This window comes from Pristis pectinata, chromosome 8, assembly GCF_009764475.1.
Source record: "Pristis pectinata isolate sPriPec2 chromosome 8, sPriPec2.1.pri, whole genome shotgun sequence".
Lineage (NCBI taxonomy): Eukaryota > Metazoa > Chordata > Chondrichthyes > Rhinopristiformes > Pristidae > Pristis > Pristis pectinata.
Window position 1 is genome coordinate 76,459,135 of NC_067412.1, and position 15,923 is coordinate 76,475,057.

The window sequence follows — 15,923 nt, forward strand, 5'->3', positions numbered from 1 at the left end:
TCAATTTTGATGAAAGGCCATTGATCTGAAATGTTAACTCTGTTTCCTCTCCAATGCTGTCCAATTTGCTGAGGGTTTTACATCATTTTTTATTTACTTTCAGATCTTCAGCCTCTGTTGGTATTTCAGTTTTAGACAAAGGAAGAATATACTTGGAATTCATCCAGCAAAGGTTCACTGGGATAAGAGAAGTGTCCTGTGGGCAAAATGAGGTCTATAACCTCCAGAGATGAGAAATCTCACTGAAACATTTTCTAAAGATAGTTTAATGAGGTAGATGCTTAGAATGCTACTGCTAGAGAGCCTAGGGCTGGATTGTGATCTCAGGTTAAGTGGTTACCCCTATTACCTCTGAGATCAGGAGAATGGGATCTCTAAATCTTTGGAATTCTCTACCCCAGAGAGTTGTCAGGCTTCAGTCATTGATTGTTTTCAAGAGTGAGGTCAATAGATTATGGACACTAATGGAAACAAGTTCAGCTTTTAGACTGCATGACTCCAAACTTCTTGTCCTTTTAAAGGTACGACATAATTCTCAAGAAGTGACATTTAAGTATTATCTTGCCCGGGCATATGGCATCAAGTGCAGTTCCACTCATCATCCGACAGTGCACATCTTGGTTTTATTGAGTATGCCAAGAACATCTATACCTAGCCTGCAGAGGCCTAATTAAAGCTTATATTTTTCACACTAGAAATGAAAACTCATGATAATAAGGGAAATAGGTAAATTGATGCCCAGTAAGTTATTTCATATAACTAAGGGCATTGACTGTAGATCAGCAAAGATAATCACTGGTTCATGCAAGGAAGATACAATGCAGGCAGAAAATGTTGTTCCCTGATGGAAAACCGATGTTTTAGCAATAAATGTGATCGAGAGCCATCAGAGCAGGAGCAGACTTTGACAGTTTTTGAATGATAGAAGTGACCACCTAAAACAGATTTTCTTTCTAATCTGCAAATACCTGGACTTTCACTTGGTGCACATTATATATTGTACCATACCACCCTGGATCATAACAGTTGGAAAATTGTTAGTATGGAATGCAAAACACAGAAGTTTTATTCATATTATTTCCCTCCATCCCTTAATGAGCCTTGATTATCATTGTAACCTCTTTTTTCCAAACTCCTCTGTAAGGTCCAATTGGGGCAAACTATAATGTTCTGTTTCCTACTTACTGAGGAATGTCATTGTAGCCAATCATACAGATGATGACATTGTAGCCAATCATAATGAAGTCTGGAAGACCTTAAAAGCAGAGTTCACTGGATCAGGAGAGAATACGCTTCCTAATCTAATTATAGCTTGCGACTGTTGCAAGAGTTGAGACCTAAGAGCTTACCTGACCTAGATCAGTCATCTTCAGCTGTTTTGTTGATAACCTCCCTTCCATTGTGGGGCAGAGGTAGGTGTTCACTGTGGCTGCACAGTGTTCAGTTTCTATTCACAAATCCTCAACAAATGAAACAGTCCATACCTGCATGTAGCGAGACCTAGACATCAATCAGGCATAAGATGCTTAATGGGCAAAATGACTTCCTTCTACATTGTATGGGAATATGTAAATACACAGAAACATGGACTATTCTGGCTGATTTAGTCAACACAATATCAGACTGCATGTTATCTAGTCATGCTTAAGCCAGCCAGTAACCAGAATGCTGTGTGCCGAGACCCCCTGGCCCACAGAGCACAGGGCTGCCTGAGCCATTTGTCAATCTTTTGCTTCTGTCAGTTACTAACTTCTCAAATCAGACACCAAAGCAAAGGAGTACACTTGCGTACAATTAAATTCACTGGTTTATCAAGCAAGGAAGTGGACACCATATGTCCCTTCGCTTAACACCATCAGTTGTGGTTACCTCATTTCTCCAACGTATTCAGATCAACAGCTCACTTGTCTCAGGGTTTAATTGTTGAGTTGCATCACCCGTGAAATATCTTTAGATGCAGCCCCTCCAGCTATTGATGTAAGGCTGCAGTTGTCAGTTTTAAGAGTTTTTCTTTTAAATGTAGGAATGTTTCTGCCTGTGTAAGCATTGCACCCAGAGCTAATAAGCTGTTACAATGCATTACATCAGAGAACTAAGGAGTACCAAGTGGCAAACAATGTGCCAGTTGTTGTTTCCCCGAAAAGTCTTGTTCTTTAGGAGCACTTCATCTATCCCTACAATAATGATTAACTCAGTCAAGTTTTTAATTTTCCACATTTTTGATCTATATACATCATCTGTCAATGTATTAGTTGTCCCAGTTCTTGAATTACTCTGCGAAATCCTGTTTATTCCACAATAAAAGATTATCCACTGCATAACTGCTTAGCTCATTTGCATTATTCACCATACATCAGACCAAGTTTCCATTAATTCAGCAGGATATGAATTTCTACCAAGTGGCTGAATAACTGTCTGTTCATTCAGCAGCCTATGTGCTCTGTAACTTTACTGCCACTAATTCAGCCAGGTAAAGTTGTTCATTGTTTCAATTTCAAAATTGTGTATTACTCATAGTGAAACAGAACAGAGATAAGCAAGGGAAAAAGTTATTGGCTGTATAAGTGTTGTTAACTCATTAAAATTTAGATATCAGTGACCAGGAAGGAATGGAAGAGCAACTATGCCTTCTCTCCAACTAAAATTAACTTGCTTTCCCTCTTTCTGATTCTGATGAAGTTGTTCACCTGCAGAGGCCTCACTTTCCACTTATGCTACCTGATCTGTTGAGTGTTTCCAGAATTTTCTGTTTTATTTTGCCACAGCATTGTTGTATACAATTTCTGGTAAGGTCCCAAGTATTTGTTAGTTCTGAGTTTCCAGTGTTAGCCATGGAGTTCAAGGAAACACCTACAGTAGGTACAGCATCTCCAAAGAGAAGGTGGGATGGACTGAATAATAGACCACTTCTGGATGGGTTCCAGCAGCCACTTAATCACATCAAATGTCTGGAAGCAGGTTACTTGCAGCAGTCTTAGCATTAGCAAAACACTAAGGGCCTTCAGTTTGAGATGTTAAATTTAAAAACATTGAATTCTCTTTCTTTCTCCCTTCCTTTTCTTTCTCTTAACAAACAGGTTCTCTCCCTCTTTTTCTCTCTCTCTTTAACCACCATAATCCCCCTCCCACCCACCTTCCCACAGTTCTTCCACCCCACACCCCAACCACAATCAGGTCATTTCATTGTTTTTCCAGTTTTGGGGGAGGGGAAACACATATAGATTGTCTGTCTAAAACCTTAACTCCAGCACACACACAACACAGCTGCTGAACTGTAACAAAGAGGAATAATGATGAGGTGTATCCTGCTGCAGCCTTCAGTTCAATCAATATTATTAATATTTTATGAAATCTCCACAGATCAACATAAAAAAAACTGCTCTGAAACTCTCCATGATAATTAAACTGATTACATCAACAGCTGTCTTGCTTCCAGAACCAATCACGTGTATGTCGATTTTTCCCAGATTTGGTATTTTATGGATTAGATAATATCGTGGATTAGATAAAGAATAAAGTTGCCTCTGCACTGGCGATCAAACAAGCCCAAGAAAGGTACAACATCAGTTAGATCACTAAGTTTTGTGGCTATTTTTGAAGGAAGTATGTATTCTTAAATTATATCAAGGCATAAATTATTTCCAGCCCTCGAGGATTACTAGGAATGTGGCTGACCAGTCTGACCTGGAACAAAGACTCAAACAAAACCATAAAATTACCATAATGTGTGTGGTTTAAAGTTCTGATATTGTGATTCATACAAGGATAAGTACAAACAAGCTGATCAAAAGCTGTGTGGAACATGATGGCCACTAAATGGGTTGCACTCTGAAGTACCTTGCAAAGGAAAACAGCCTGTAAAGCTATAGGTTTTAAAATATATGAGATTTGATTGAAAGACAGGGGAAAAGAGAGGAAACAAGATGAAAGAAATTAATCGAATATTAAAGATTTATCTTTGGGCACAGGCAGAAGGTTACTGGGTCTGGGTATATATGCCATGAAAGAGTAAATTGTACAGGGGTTGTGGATTAGGAGAGCCAATAGGGGAAATTCTATCAAATGCTGAACTAGATTTATTACAAATCTTGTATTTGGATTCTATCACTTCTAGATACCTAGTTTAACACTTCATCACTTCCTAGTTAATTAAGCTCTTAATCACAGATCACTAGAATGCTCCATAATAGCTCATTTCCTATCCTACACATGAAATGGGGTGCTCTCTGTAGGAGTCTATTTAGCAGTGGAGTGAGTATAATTCAGAATGAGAATAAATATTACTGGATACAAAGCAATGAAGCAAAGCAAGATCTATATCAGTGTATCGATGAGTGGACACTTTAACATAAAGAAATCAACGGCGTCCTCAGAAATTTTAGTGTAGGATAAGTTTGCTTTCAATATCATGTTTTCTACAGTCAAAGGACCTGGCTTTTCACTCATAGTCTCCTGAGTGAGGAACAAAGGCTGCTGTAAACTCCCAAGAAAAGATTGTGCCTTGATGAGATCACGGGGCTGCATGGCAGCAGGAATATACAATTATATTATATATAAGTTATACATATTTCTTGTTAAAAGGGATGCAAATAAATACTTTTCAGAAAACCAAATTTTTGAAAAATTACAGCAACTGAGTGTAAATCTGAATGGACGTACAGCAGGAAGAAACCTGCATGAAGCCATGATATGAAATTAAAATTTAGATGACACTTGGCATATCTTAAACACCTCAAGGTGCTACACAGTTGAAATGTAGTGCTTAGAAATTCCACCATACCCTTTTGTGTACACACAATCAAAGTTTACCTAAATGCAGTCAGGTGCATAGTTCATAGGTAGAACATGCCAAGAAATGTATTCCATGTTCTCTGGCACACATACACAGTGCAAGTGATGTGCAGAGTGTTTTTGGCATCTCTCACTCAAAGTTCTATGCGAGCAAAGCAGTAAGTGTCACTGGCCTTACTACCAAAACTGACAAATGGAGAATTGAAGGGCATTTCAGCTTTAGCTAAGGGATGTGTGGAGGTGGGAGTGGGGATGCTGCACCTTACCTGGCTCACTGCCAGGGAATCTGAAGTCTCCAATTGCTTCCCATTTTCTCAATGTTATGGATATTGCCAAAGATGATGGGAAGGGGGCAGTTGATGATGATTCTACTGCTCCAACAATCTCCCCTCTACCAACAATCATTTCTAATCGCCTGTCCTCCTGATCATCAGACCCTCTTCTTCCATTTCTAATCCCTTCTTGCCCTGACCCAGGCCTCCCATACAGTTTTTTTTCCTTGACCTCAATCCAATCCCCTCTCAAAACCCTTCCCTCAAATGCAGCCCAGTCCTCCCTACCCCACTTCACTGATCTGCTGTCACCAAACACACTCTTCCCCACACCAGCCCACGATCTGCAGTCCAATTGTTTTCTTTCACAAGCTCTGCAACAGAAAGGATTTAATGCCCACAGGGTATGTAGGTCCTGTTCTATGGCACAAGAAGCCAGGACCTGTGCAATAGAATTTCACTGCAACTGGCCATGTAGCTGACTGGTACAGGCCCCTAGACAGCATCACTTTAATACGCCCTTGCAAATCTACAATTTCTGGCTCTCTAATGCAGGTAAGGAGAGCACCCACTTGGCCAAGGCAAGCTAACACTTACATTAATCAATGAATGGTCAATTCAACTACTTTGGATACTGTTGGTTTGGAAAATAATGGTTGCAAGAATATCAGAAGAACTACCTGTTCTTTTTCAAATATCAAACAAAATCATAAGCATGTGAAAAATCTGAACCATCACAACAAGTTCCAGGGTGTTCATAGAAATTACAATGCTCTGATTCGGGCAGAAGTACAGCCAATTGGAAATGCCCATCAATGTTTTACTTTGTATGGCACACTGATAAATAAAGGCTTTTTCTGATCAAATGGAGTCCATGCGGCTGTGACTAAGAGAATGTCAGCTTTGAAATGATTTTTTATTCTGTATGTTATTTGTAAGGACCTTATGGATAAATGAAAAAAAAAAACTCCTTTCAGTCAAAATTCAGTACAATATTTTATTAATATTTAAAACATAAAAGCAGTGAATTTCAGACTCAGAAGCAGTGTGAAATGTAGCTGATTGATAGGAGTTTGGTGATTGGAGATTTCTTAAACAATTCACAACTTCACTGCAACATTATACCCTGCTTCATGTGTGTATGCAGATCTCTTTCTATATATATGCTTCACTCTTTGATTAGATCTAAACAGCACTGGTAAGAATTCCTCTAGTTTTCTTGTAGAATGACAGTGTAAATGCATTCACAAAGATTTGCTTCTGGACATTACATTGTTGCTACATATAACAATGAGTCTTTTGCTGCCCCTTACATTGAATAAAAAAAATCAATAATTAGAACACTGTGATCCAGCCCTCTGCCATCCACTCAACTCCTTATCTATCTAGTGCTCATCATCCTACCTTGATATACCTCCACTTTATTTTCTAAAGACCAGATTTTCCATAACATTTGTTGCAGCTCATTGCACATAGACTCTGCAAAAGGTCAATGAAAAGCAGAGATATCACATTAATAGGAGAGGTGAAGGTGATAAGGACTCTGGAACTGGAAGCATGGTTCTGAACTTTATTGAGAATAGCTGCAAACAACACAGAAAACTGCAACACAACACAAAAAGACACAATGAGAGTGGGAAGAAAATGAAATTCCATTTGGTGAAATGTGAGATAGCTCATTTTGGCAGGAGGAATAAGGAATCCACTATTCCCTGGAACATTTGAATTTAAATGGGGGAATTAAGATACACAAGTCACTAAATAAAAACACCATTTGATAGCCTCCACCTACAGGAGGGTCAATAACCAGAGAAGACAAACTTAAGGCAATTAGAAGACCAACCAGAATGACTGTGGTAATTTATTTATATTACTAAATGATTGTGACCTGGAATTTTTATTTTCTTTTATTTATTCATCCTGGTTGCTTAAGAAAGTGATAAAACTGCATTTCTTGAACAGTCCATGTGGTGAAGGTCCTCCCACAATGCTGTTGCCTGTCTACCTGAGTAATATATTTCCTAACGGATCGGGGGTGGGGGGGGGGGGATCTGGATTTAGTGTGCACCAATGCACTTGCTGCCCATGTATTTGCAACCCCTCCCTTGCCAGGCATTAAGCTATGGATTTTAGAGGTGCTGTCAAGGAAGCTTTGGCCTGTAGTTGCAGTATATTCCATAGCTGATATGCATGGGAGCGATGTTGGGCTAATGGTGGAGGAACGAATGTTTAAGACATGGCTGGATTCTGATCCAATAGACTGATTGGGAGAAAGATCAGAGGAGTAGGGCTAATTGAAGAATAACCTCCCACTGTGCTCGATCACAAAGCAATAAAGTGTTTATTTTAAGAACAATACAAAAGCAGGAAAGTAATGTTGAATTTATACAGAACCTTGGTTAGACCACACCTGGCATGCCATGTACAATTGTCCTTTTCATACTTCAAAGAAGGAAATCAAGATAAAAAGTCTGACAAGGCTATTGTTAGAATTGAAAGGCTCCAAAAATCAGGAAATACTCAACAGTCGGAAGTTCATTGCTCTGGAAAATAGAGGTATTTAAAAGCATGAAGGGATTTGATAGAATAGAGTTGAGAATCTGATACTACTTGAGTGAGCCCAGTGCAAGAAGGCATAATTATAAGATAGCCACAGAAAAACAGATTGTGGAGGTGTTGCTTTACAAAGTGTGGTGAAACTATGGAACCACTGCCACATGAAATGATTGTGCAGAGAGCAATAACATATTCAAAGGGAGGCTTGGTACATACACATGGGTAAAGGGCAAAACAGGAAGGGGTGATTTGACCTGCATTTTGATTGCTGTATCAATACTGCATACCCATATACCTTTATAACATTTCAACCAAATGCCAGCCCCATAATTCATCCTGTGTATTTGTTGTTCTGTTATAAAAAAATGTAAGCATTGTGCTAATCCAAGTGAAGTCATTAAAGTTATCATAAGGTCAGTGGTGTGTTTTGGTCTTCACGTTGAAATAAACCACCTCCAACTCAAGTTGATTCATGTTATGAAATTATATGTTCATCCCATTATCCCAATCAACAAACCATTTGAAATTAGTTTTAAGATTCCTGGGTAGGAGTGCATTATTTTATGTACTATAGATTGCATTTTATTGATGGAATCAAAGGTTAGTGTGTGCTGATGGTTATGTTGGGTATCATGGATGGTACCTATCCATCTCTTCAAGTAACTGATGATTAGCAATCACAGCTGAAGTTTCATGACTTTGTCAAGAGAGGCAATTTGCCTAGATTGTCAGCGTCTTCATACTTGAAGCAGTTGGAAACTATCATTTCACTTCTCCCCACAAAACTTTCATAGGTCTTTGTATCTGCCATTCCTCTCTAACATTACATCTGTATGTGCCAGTTACCATCACGTTTCAATGTATGAGCCCTCTACTGTGAGCTTTGGTCTTTCAAGCGTCCTTAATGAAAAACAGCACGCCTGAGATGCTAGTTAAATATTTGGACCTCCTGTTTTCTATATTGTAATAAGTTGGACTAAATAATCTATAAGTTCTACCTTGGACCCTTCCATTGTACATAGTTATGGTTGGGGGTGGAAGGGGGAGCTACCTGAAATATTGTTACAAATTCCAAATATGTTCTCCTGTTGGGTTCTGTGGTAATGTCCTAATGTGGTAGAGATCAAGGGCCCTTTGGTGGTCTGTGTGTAGTTAGTTGATCTGACAGTAGGGATGCTAGAATTGGTTTCAGCAGCATGGGTCCAGAAGGTGAGACAATATCAGTCACTAACATCACTCAGGATTATTATCTAGTGCCTCAGTCTAGAAACTCCAGCAGCAATCCTCTGCAAACTAAATAGCTGATTAACACTCGGGGGTGACGAATGTGTACTAAGACATAATGCTGAAAGCTTACCTGCTGTCTTAGCAGGGCGTGAGTAGAAAAGTAGGAGAAAGGTTACATTAACCTGGCTATCAGGGAAGAGGTTTAATTCTTTTAACAGTGCTGCCACTTTTTGAACACCACCATATCATTGTTGAAGAGTCTCTCCATGATCGTTAGTATCCGATGGCAAGAACTATTTTTATCTTGTGGTTGATTCTGTGTCGCCCTGAGTTATTCACTTCAAGGGCAGACCACAAAGCTTTGTGGTTGCTGACTGATTTAATGAGACACCTTGGTGGTATTGGTCAGTGGAGGAAACCATCACAAGATTACTCCATCTCATGCCTGTCCTAACAGATTAACTTTAAATGCACTGAATGCAGGCAACATTTGGGCTTTAGTAAGCTTGTCTTATTATCAAGATGCAAAGACGCAAGAGAATCTTTGAGATCTCCTCTCTGTTGTATCTGGTTATTGCTCAGGATGATTCAATTTAGTACATAATTTTCTTGGAAATTTCATTTCAGGTTATCAGATATGTTGGATAGAGAAGGCAAAATAAATCAGTGACACTAAACACAATTGTTAAGAGCTGGAAGATCGGGGAAGGAGTATGGATGAAGGAGTTAGAAATTCTTTCCCAGTACTTAAAAAAAATTAGAATGAGGGAAACTAGAGGGGCTGTAACAAGTTTCCATTTCATTAACATGAGGATACAGGATGAAGGAAGAGTATAGAGGAGGAATAAAATGCTTGCATCTAATGAAACATTTACAAGGATAAACTGAAATTCTTAAGTTCCCTCAATCCAACTCCAATCTGAGAAACTTGCAGTTCGTAGACTTTGGATTTGGCAGGTTGCACTACCACCTTTAGGAATCCTCCCAGAAGATCAAATAACGGGGGAGAAGTATCTGTTTTAATGCTGAATTCCTCATCTCAGCTTGATTACCAGAGACGTCAATTGTAAATTACATGATGCACTCCAGGATGAAGAGTGGAAGAACGGCAATAACAGAATAAAACACATTTGAAATGCATGATCTCTTCCATAACAACGTATTACATAGCCTTGGACCCCTCAGCATGTATGTTGTTTACAAAGGATTTACAGTGGGGCTATGGGGAGAGGGCATGAGCTCAAATGTGATTTTGATAAAAGCATAAAATTGTTCACACTATGGCATAAGCAAGATAACTCAAACACAATGAATGAATAATGCAAACTGAAGCTGTGGAACTGGGTCCAAATTTGTAAATAGAATTCCCACTTACTTCTTATTCAGATATCAATGCCCAGAAATTCAATTGTATATTGCTGTTTCTTTCAGTGTTATGTGATGGGAAATGTACTTTTGCTGGAGTGAAAGTGTGATTGTGATCACTTCCTAACTCATGATGTGACACTCTGGAAACTTGACAACCCAGTGCAACACAAACTTGCTCAATTGACACGATCTACTAATGCAGGATGCAGGATTGCCTCATTCCCCGAGTCATTGTTGGCTGCTCCAACTACTCGAGGGCAGGGGGCAATTGTCGAGAGATGGATGTAGGAAATCACATGTTCCCATCTGGTATGTATTCATAGGTACAGACTTGATCTTCATGTGCATGTAATGTGAAAAAGTGCCTATCTATGTGAGCAATAATATCAAACCATGTTATATATTTGTATGTGAATGTTTGTTTGTGCATCTGCATGTGTACTGTAGGTCTGTTTCATTCATTATTGTATCTTTGTCCAGTTGTGTTTTGCAATGCTGTATATCTGCACATCCAGCAGTCCTTTGCCTTATACCAGCTGCGTCTGTAAGGAAGGAGTGTTTATTAATTGTTTTTTCATTCACTAAATTTTTGTCATTCAGCCAATCAAATGGATCACCTGTCCTGGAATAAATGGGCCCGTCAGTATTTAATTGCATCAGGATAGGAATCAGAGTAGTGTGGAAACACTTTCAAACCTGTAACTAATCAAGATTTTTCAAAATAGACTTTTATCTGAAACTGATTCAATCAGAGAGTAGACAGTATCCATTTCAATGCTTGCATGCTGGCCACATTTCAGAACCCAACTCAGACACCATCTCCATAAATAAAACATGACTCAAAGTGTGCACATACCATTGTTTTAAAGAATATTCTAACTTTTGGTGTACTTTCTAAAGACTTTTGAAAAGACCATTTTCTCAGGCCTCTCCTGCTGAGAGATCCTCAGTCTATTTTTATCCCACAAAAATGCAGACTTTGCCACTCGAGTATGATTTTTAGACAGTGGTTCTTGCTGGAAAGCTTTATCAAATATAGTAACTGAACTAGTTATCTCACTGGCAGTGCCTCCAGGCACCCACACTGCCCTGAGCAAATTTTCAATTCTTTCTTTATTCTCTTACAACATTGTCTCAGTCTCAGAATGTAGGAGGTTTGCCCAATTCTTCTGGGAAGGAAAAGGGAAGAGGATTTTTGGCCTCTGTTTATTGACTCTGTCATCTACTGATGCTTTCTCTCTCATCATCTTTAATGTCTTTCAGACCTTGGTATCTTGATTGGATCTCACAGTGTTGCTATACTTAGAAAATCTTGTTATATACACTGTTACCTCATTGATCCCAGTTTTTAAAAACATTTTCTTATGCTGCATGGGTGGTTAGTTTTTACTGCAAGTTTTTTCATATTGGATATCATCAAACTTCTCAAATAACAAATAGAAAAAAAATTAAAAGTGTGTGCTGAAGAATAGAAATAAAAATAGTATAATATTGGAAAGGTGTTGCTTTCAATGGAACTTTCTGTCATATGCTCAATATCATTCCCTGATATGCTAGTCATTTGCTATCAATGGATTATAATAGGTCAGAAAAAGTGGATCGTGAGCATTTGTAGAGATTTTCTTACCAAATGGGAGATTGACACATCAGTCCAATCAAAACCAAACCACCGTATCCATCTCAGCTCCAAGTGATATGATGGGTTATGTGGCAAACTATAAGTTTTTTGTTTGCTGGTGAGCTGGGCAGAAGATTGGGAGAGGGTGGCTGGCAAGGGGAGGTGTATGTTGGACAAAGCATTTGAAACTCAGGGGAAACAATTGAAGAAAGCTTAGAGGGGCACTGATCATAGTAAACTGAGACACACAAATGTTGCAGCAGAGAAAGATGTTCGCTGGACAAGCCGAAGTTTTATTTATTTATTTATTTCCTGTATGACATTAAACTCCCTCAATAAGTGGGGAAGTGGAAAGAAGAATTAACCAATTTTGAAGTATGAAACTTAATTGTCCACTGAGCCATTGAACAATCTCCTACCATTAAGTTGTTTTCATGAAAGTTCCAGGGGCTATCAGCAGTTTCTGCTGCAGCTGCAAGAAACCAGAGCTAGCCAGGCTCAAATACTTGCCCACTGGACTAAAATTCAAGAAAGAGCTCCCATTTGAATGAATCTTGCATAACACCAGGGTTGATGGCATTCACTCCAAGCCATGAGCTTGAGGCCTTTCATATCATCTTCATCGATCTGCATGTTCTGAAGGACAATGAAGAACCTGCTCTCTCAAACCAGTTGGTAAAGACCAATTCCTGCTCATTGGGGACCCTTGTAGGCAAATTCAGAATGGTAAACCTACTCCCAACTGGAGAGTCTGCTAGCACATCGGCACCCTACACCATTGTATATCATGATGGGCCTGTGACTATACCTGGGAAGAAAAAAGTGAATATTTCTCTCCCTTAAAATTGCCCTGCCATCTTGCTGCTTTATACACTTTGAAACAGAAAGCAAAATTACAACTCAGTATTTCATAGAACTGAATGGCAGAGTCTGGGCTAGCTGGACACCATCAACAAATACTGCATTCCTGGAAGTTGATCATTTCTTGCATACCTCTACCAGGCAAGCCCAGGCCAACTGGGGCAAACCCCAACAACACAAGTACAAATCCTAGGCTGGACATTAACTAGGCTAACCTTAAGACCAACTAGCAATCAATTATGCCCCAATTGCCAAAGTTCATCTGGCATTTCTTTGCTAATCACTTATGCATTTCTTGACAAAATATTTTCAAAATGGAGTTGGGGAAAGGTAAAGCTGGATTTGTATATAAACTAATAGATTGATAAGTATGTTTATAATTTACATAGATCACAATACATCAAAAACATATCATTTAATCAAAAGTCGAGAAACAAGATGGAGTGGGGGGTAACTCAAATGAGCAGGCAAAGAAAACATGAAATATCCTTTCCCCCAGCATCCCCACTCCCACCCACATCAAGAGTTTTTGCGTCGCAAGTCTCATCACCTGAGCAGTTGGAGTTCAAAAAAATATTTGAAGCAGCTCCAAGTCCCCTGTACCACAGAGAACCAACTGCTTCATAATCCTCAGTCTGTTTGGAGGTGTCCCCTGTTTGGCATTTAAACCAAGGCTTCTCCTCACAACTCAAAACGTAGAGGCTTTCATCTTCTTGCTTCATTTCAAACCTTTCTTGCATTTGGAAATAGAAGATAGAAGAGGGAGAGATGTTGCATGTTCCTCCCTCTTTCAAGCCTTTTACATACTGAGGGAATGGCTGTATGAAAAACAAAACAAAGGAGTTAAGATCCTGGCCTATCAGGAGTAGCCATTCTTCAGCCTCCTTTGGAGCAAAGAAAAAGTCATCTTCCATTTTTCTTTTTTTTTTCTTTTTTCTCTTTTTTTTTAAAACACAAGTTTGCTGAACTTAATACTGAAATCTTCCTTGATGGCCACTGTCATAGTTTTATCTATACTCTCCCAGAGACATTTTGTATATGGTAAGTCTGTACGTTTTGGGAGAAGCTTTAGATATCATTAAGCAGGCCAGGCAACACTCCAAATTCTCTTGTGTCTTGGATGTCAAACCTTATAGTAGATATTTGCAGGGCTCTGTGGAGGCATCTCTTGAACAATGTACACTGGATGGCCATAGTCACCACTGACTTTTTCATAGTGAGGACAGTAGTTGTTGTCATTAGTCCTCAGCGGAATTATGATGTCACTGGGTTCTGAGCCACTATTTCCACTACACTTTGGGCTGGCCAACGTGTTGAGGGAAAGGACTGCTGACCTCTGCTGGGAACTCTTCCTATGTCGCTTTCTAAATTTTATTAAGAGGACCACAAGGAAGATGATGATGAGGATAAAAATGATGCATCCTGCTCCAATTGCTGCGAAGAGTGCCATTTTGGAGCCAAAGATTCCTTCACTGTTGTTCAGCTTATCTTTAATCTGACTATCGGTTGCTGTGGAAAGAGAAAAGGAAGAAAGTGAGCTTTGGGGTTGTAATCAGTGTTTTAGTTCAGTTCTAGAGTTACCTTAGGCTAATTCCCAGAAAATCATCAAGGCAAAGCAAAGGTTTACAAGACTGCACATTTGGTTTGGATTTTGGATAATGGCCTGAATGTCAAGGATATGGGATTGTTGAACTTTGCTTGCTACCAAATAATTTTGAAAAGGATAGGCTCTATCCCTTACTGATTTTGTCTCTGATCGTCTCTTGAATTTCTTGCACAACTCCAGCAGCCCAGTGGCCACTAGCAGATGTGCACAGATTGTTCACTCTGTGCTCGAGCAGTGGTGAGGCACAATGCTGCCTTCACTCACCCCACATGGAGTTTAGAATATACAATGTCGACAAACTTGTGAATTGTCAGCACTGTGCTGTGGAAATTGTGGTGTGGCTGCCTTACATCTGGCTCCAAATGTGACCTAGATAGAAAACTTAAAAAGCATTGGCAAAGGCTGAAAGACGGAATGTAACAGTTCTCATAATTTACCATTTGTGAACAGCTAACTATTACACACAATCCTAACTCACACCTTCAAAACAGGAGGGAGTACAGAGGACATGTTGAGAATGTGCCTTCTCTATCTCTCTCTTTCTCTCTTTCACACATACACACACACACAAATCATCTACAGCATAAGTTATTGAATGCCTGGGTCTCTTTCCCATACCTTCAGAGGGGTAACGATTCATAAAACAAAAGTGGCCAAGTTGCAGAATGACAGAGGGGGGAGTAGATTAAAACAAAAATCTGAATTATTCCCATGTGAAGCTATGAAGGGTAATTCTAAATAAGTTCAAATACAATGCATAAAATAGAAAGTGAGAGACAGAAAGAGAGCAAGACAGATGCAAGACAAATAACAGCACAAAGGGAATGCTGATGAAGCACTCTAAATTTTTAATTAATGTCATTTGTTTTTGGAATATTTCCCTTATTATTAGGATTGTCTTCTTTAAAGACAAGTAAGCAGGGTGCTGCTGAATCAATTCGTGCAAAATTTATTTGTTAAGGAAGCTTTCAATCCATTGCACTCCAAATCAGATCCCATGGGATCCAACTCCTGCCAAGATGAAAACAAATCTAACCTAATCTGTATGCAACACTATTATCACACAACAGTAATCTCCTATGCTTTGAATGTGGGCAAAATGGATCAATCCAGATTTTAATTCAGTCCTGCCTTGTAAATGGTTCATTAAGAGGTTTTCAAATTAGTTTTGATACCTGGTTTATGTTGAGCTAAGTGATCTCAGCTTGTGGGGCTGTTGGTGTTCTACAAATGATCTTAATGCTCAAGTGAAGAACAGAAAAAAAAAATCACAAACCAACCAGGATTTCTAATTCTTAATTTCTATCTAATAACCTTGGATTAAAAGGATGTGCAGGTGGTTCCTGGTGAGATGGGAATCAGTCTCAGCTGTGAAGATCCCACACCACATTTGAAAAGCCTGCTGGTACTCAGTAGCTGGGTTCAACCTGGATGGTGGCCATGGTGCATTTCATCAGCATTGCACAATGCATAATTCATTCACCTTACTAGGGAGCCTTTAGTCACCTTTGGGCAGAATTTGTTCTCCAGTCTGACTACAGAGAATTGCCCGGGAAAAACTTGGGGAAAAAAAATCGCAGAGAGAATTAGACAACCATTACACAACCTGCCTAATTTTCAATCC

At 39.2% G+C, this 15,923-nt stretch overlaps 1 protein-coding gene across 2 annotated transcripts in view; it reads right to left on the reverse strand.

Moving 5' to 3' along the window:
- Positions 1-9,554: 9,554 nt before the first annotated feature.
- The window catches only part of efnb1 (ephrin-B1), a 151,685-nt gene continuing 145,316 nt past the window's right edge, over positions 9,555-15,923 (reverse strand). For both annotated transcript variants that reach the window (XM_052021932.1, XM_052021931.1), the window contains one exon: positions 9,555-14,202. In XM_052021932.1, coding sequence (XP_051877892.1) covers positions 13,817-14,202 — 386 coding nt within the window. In that variant the 3' untranslated portion in view covers positions 9,555-13,816. The remainder of the gene's footprint in view (positions 14,203-15,923) is intronic.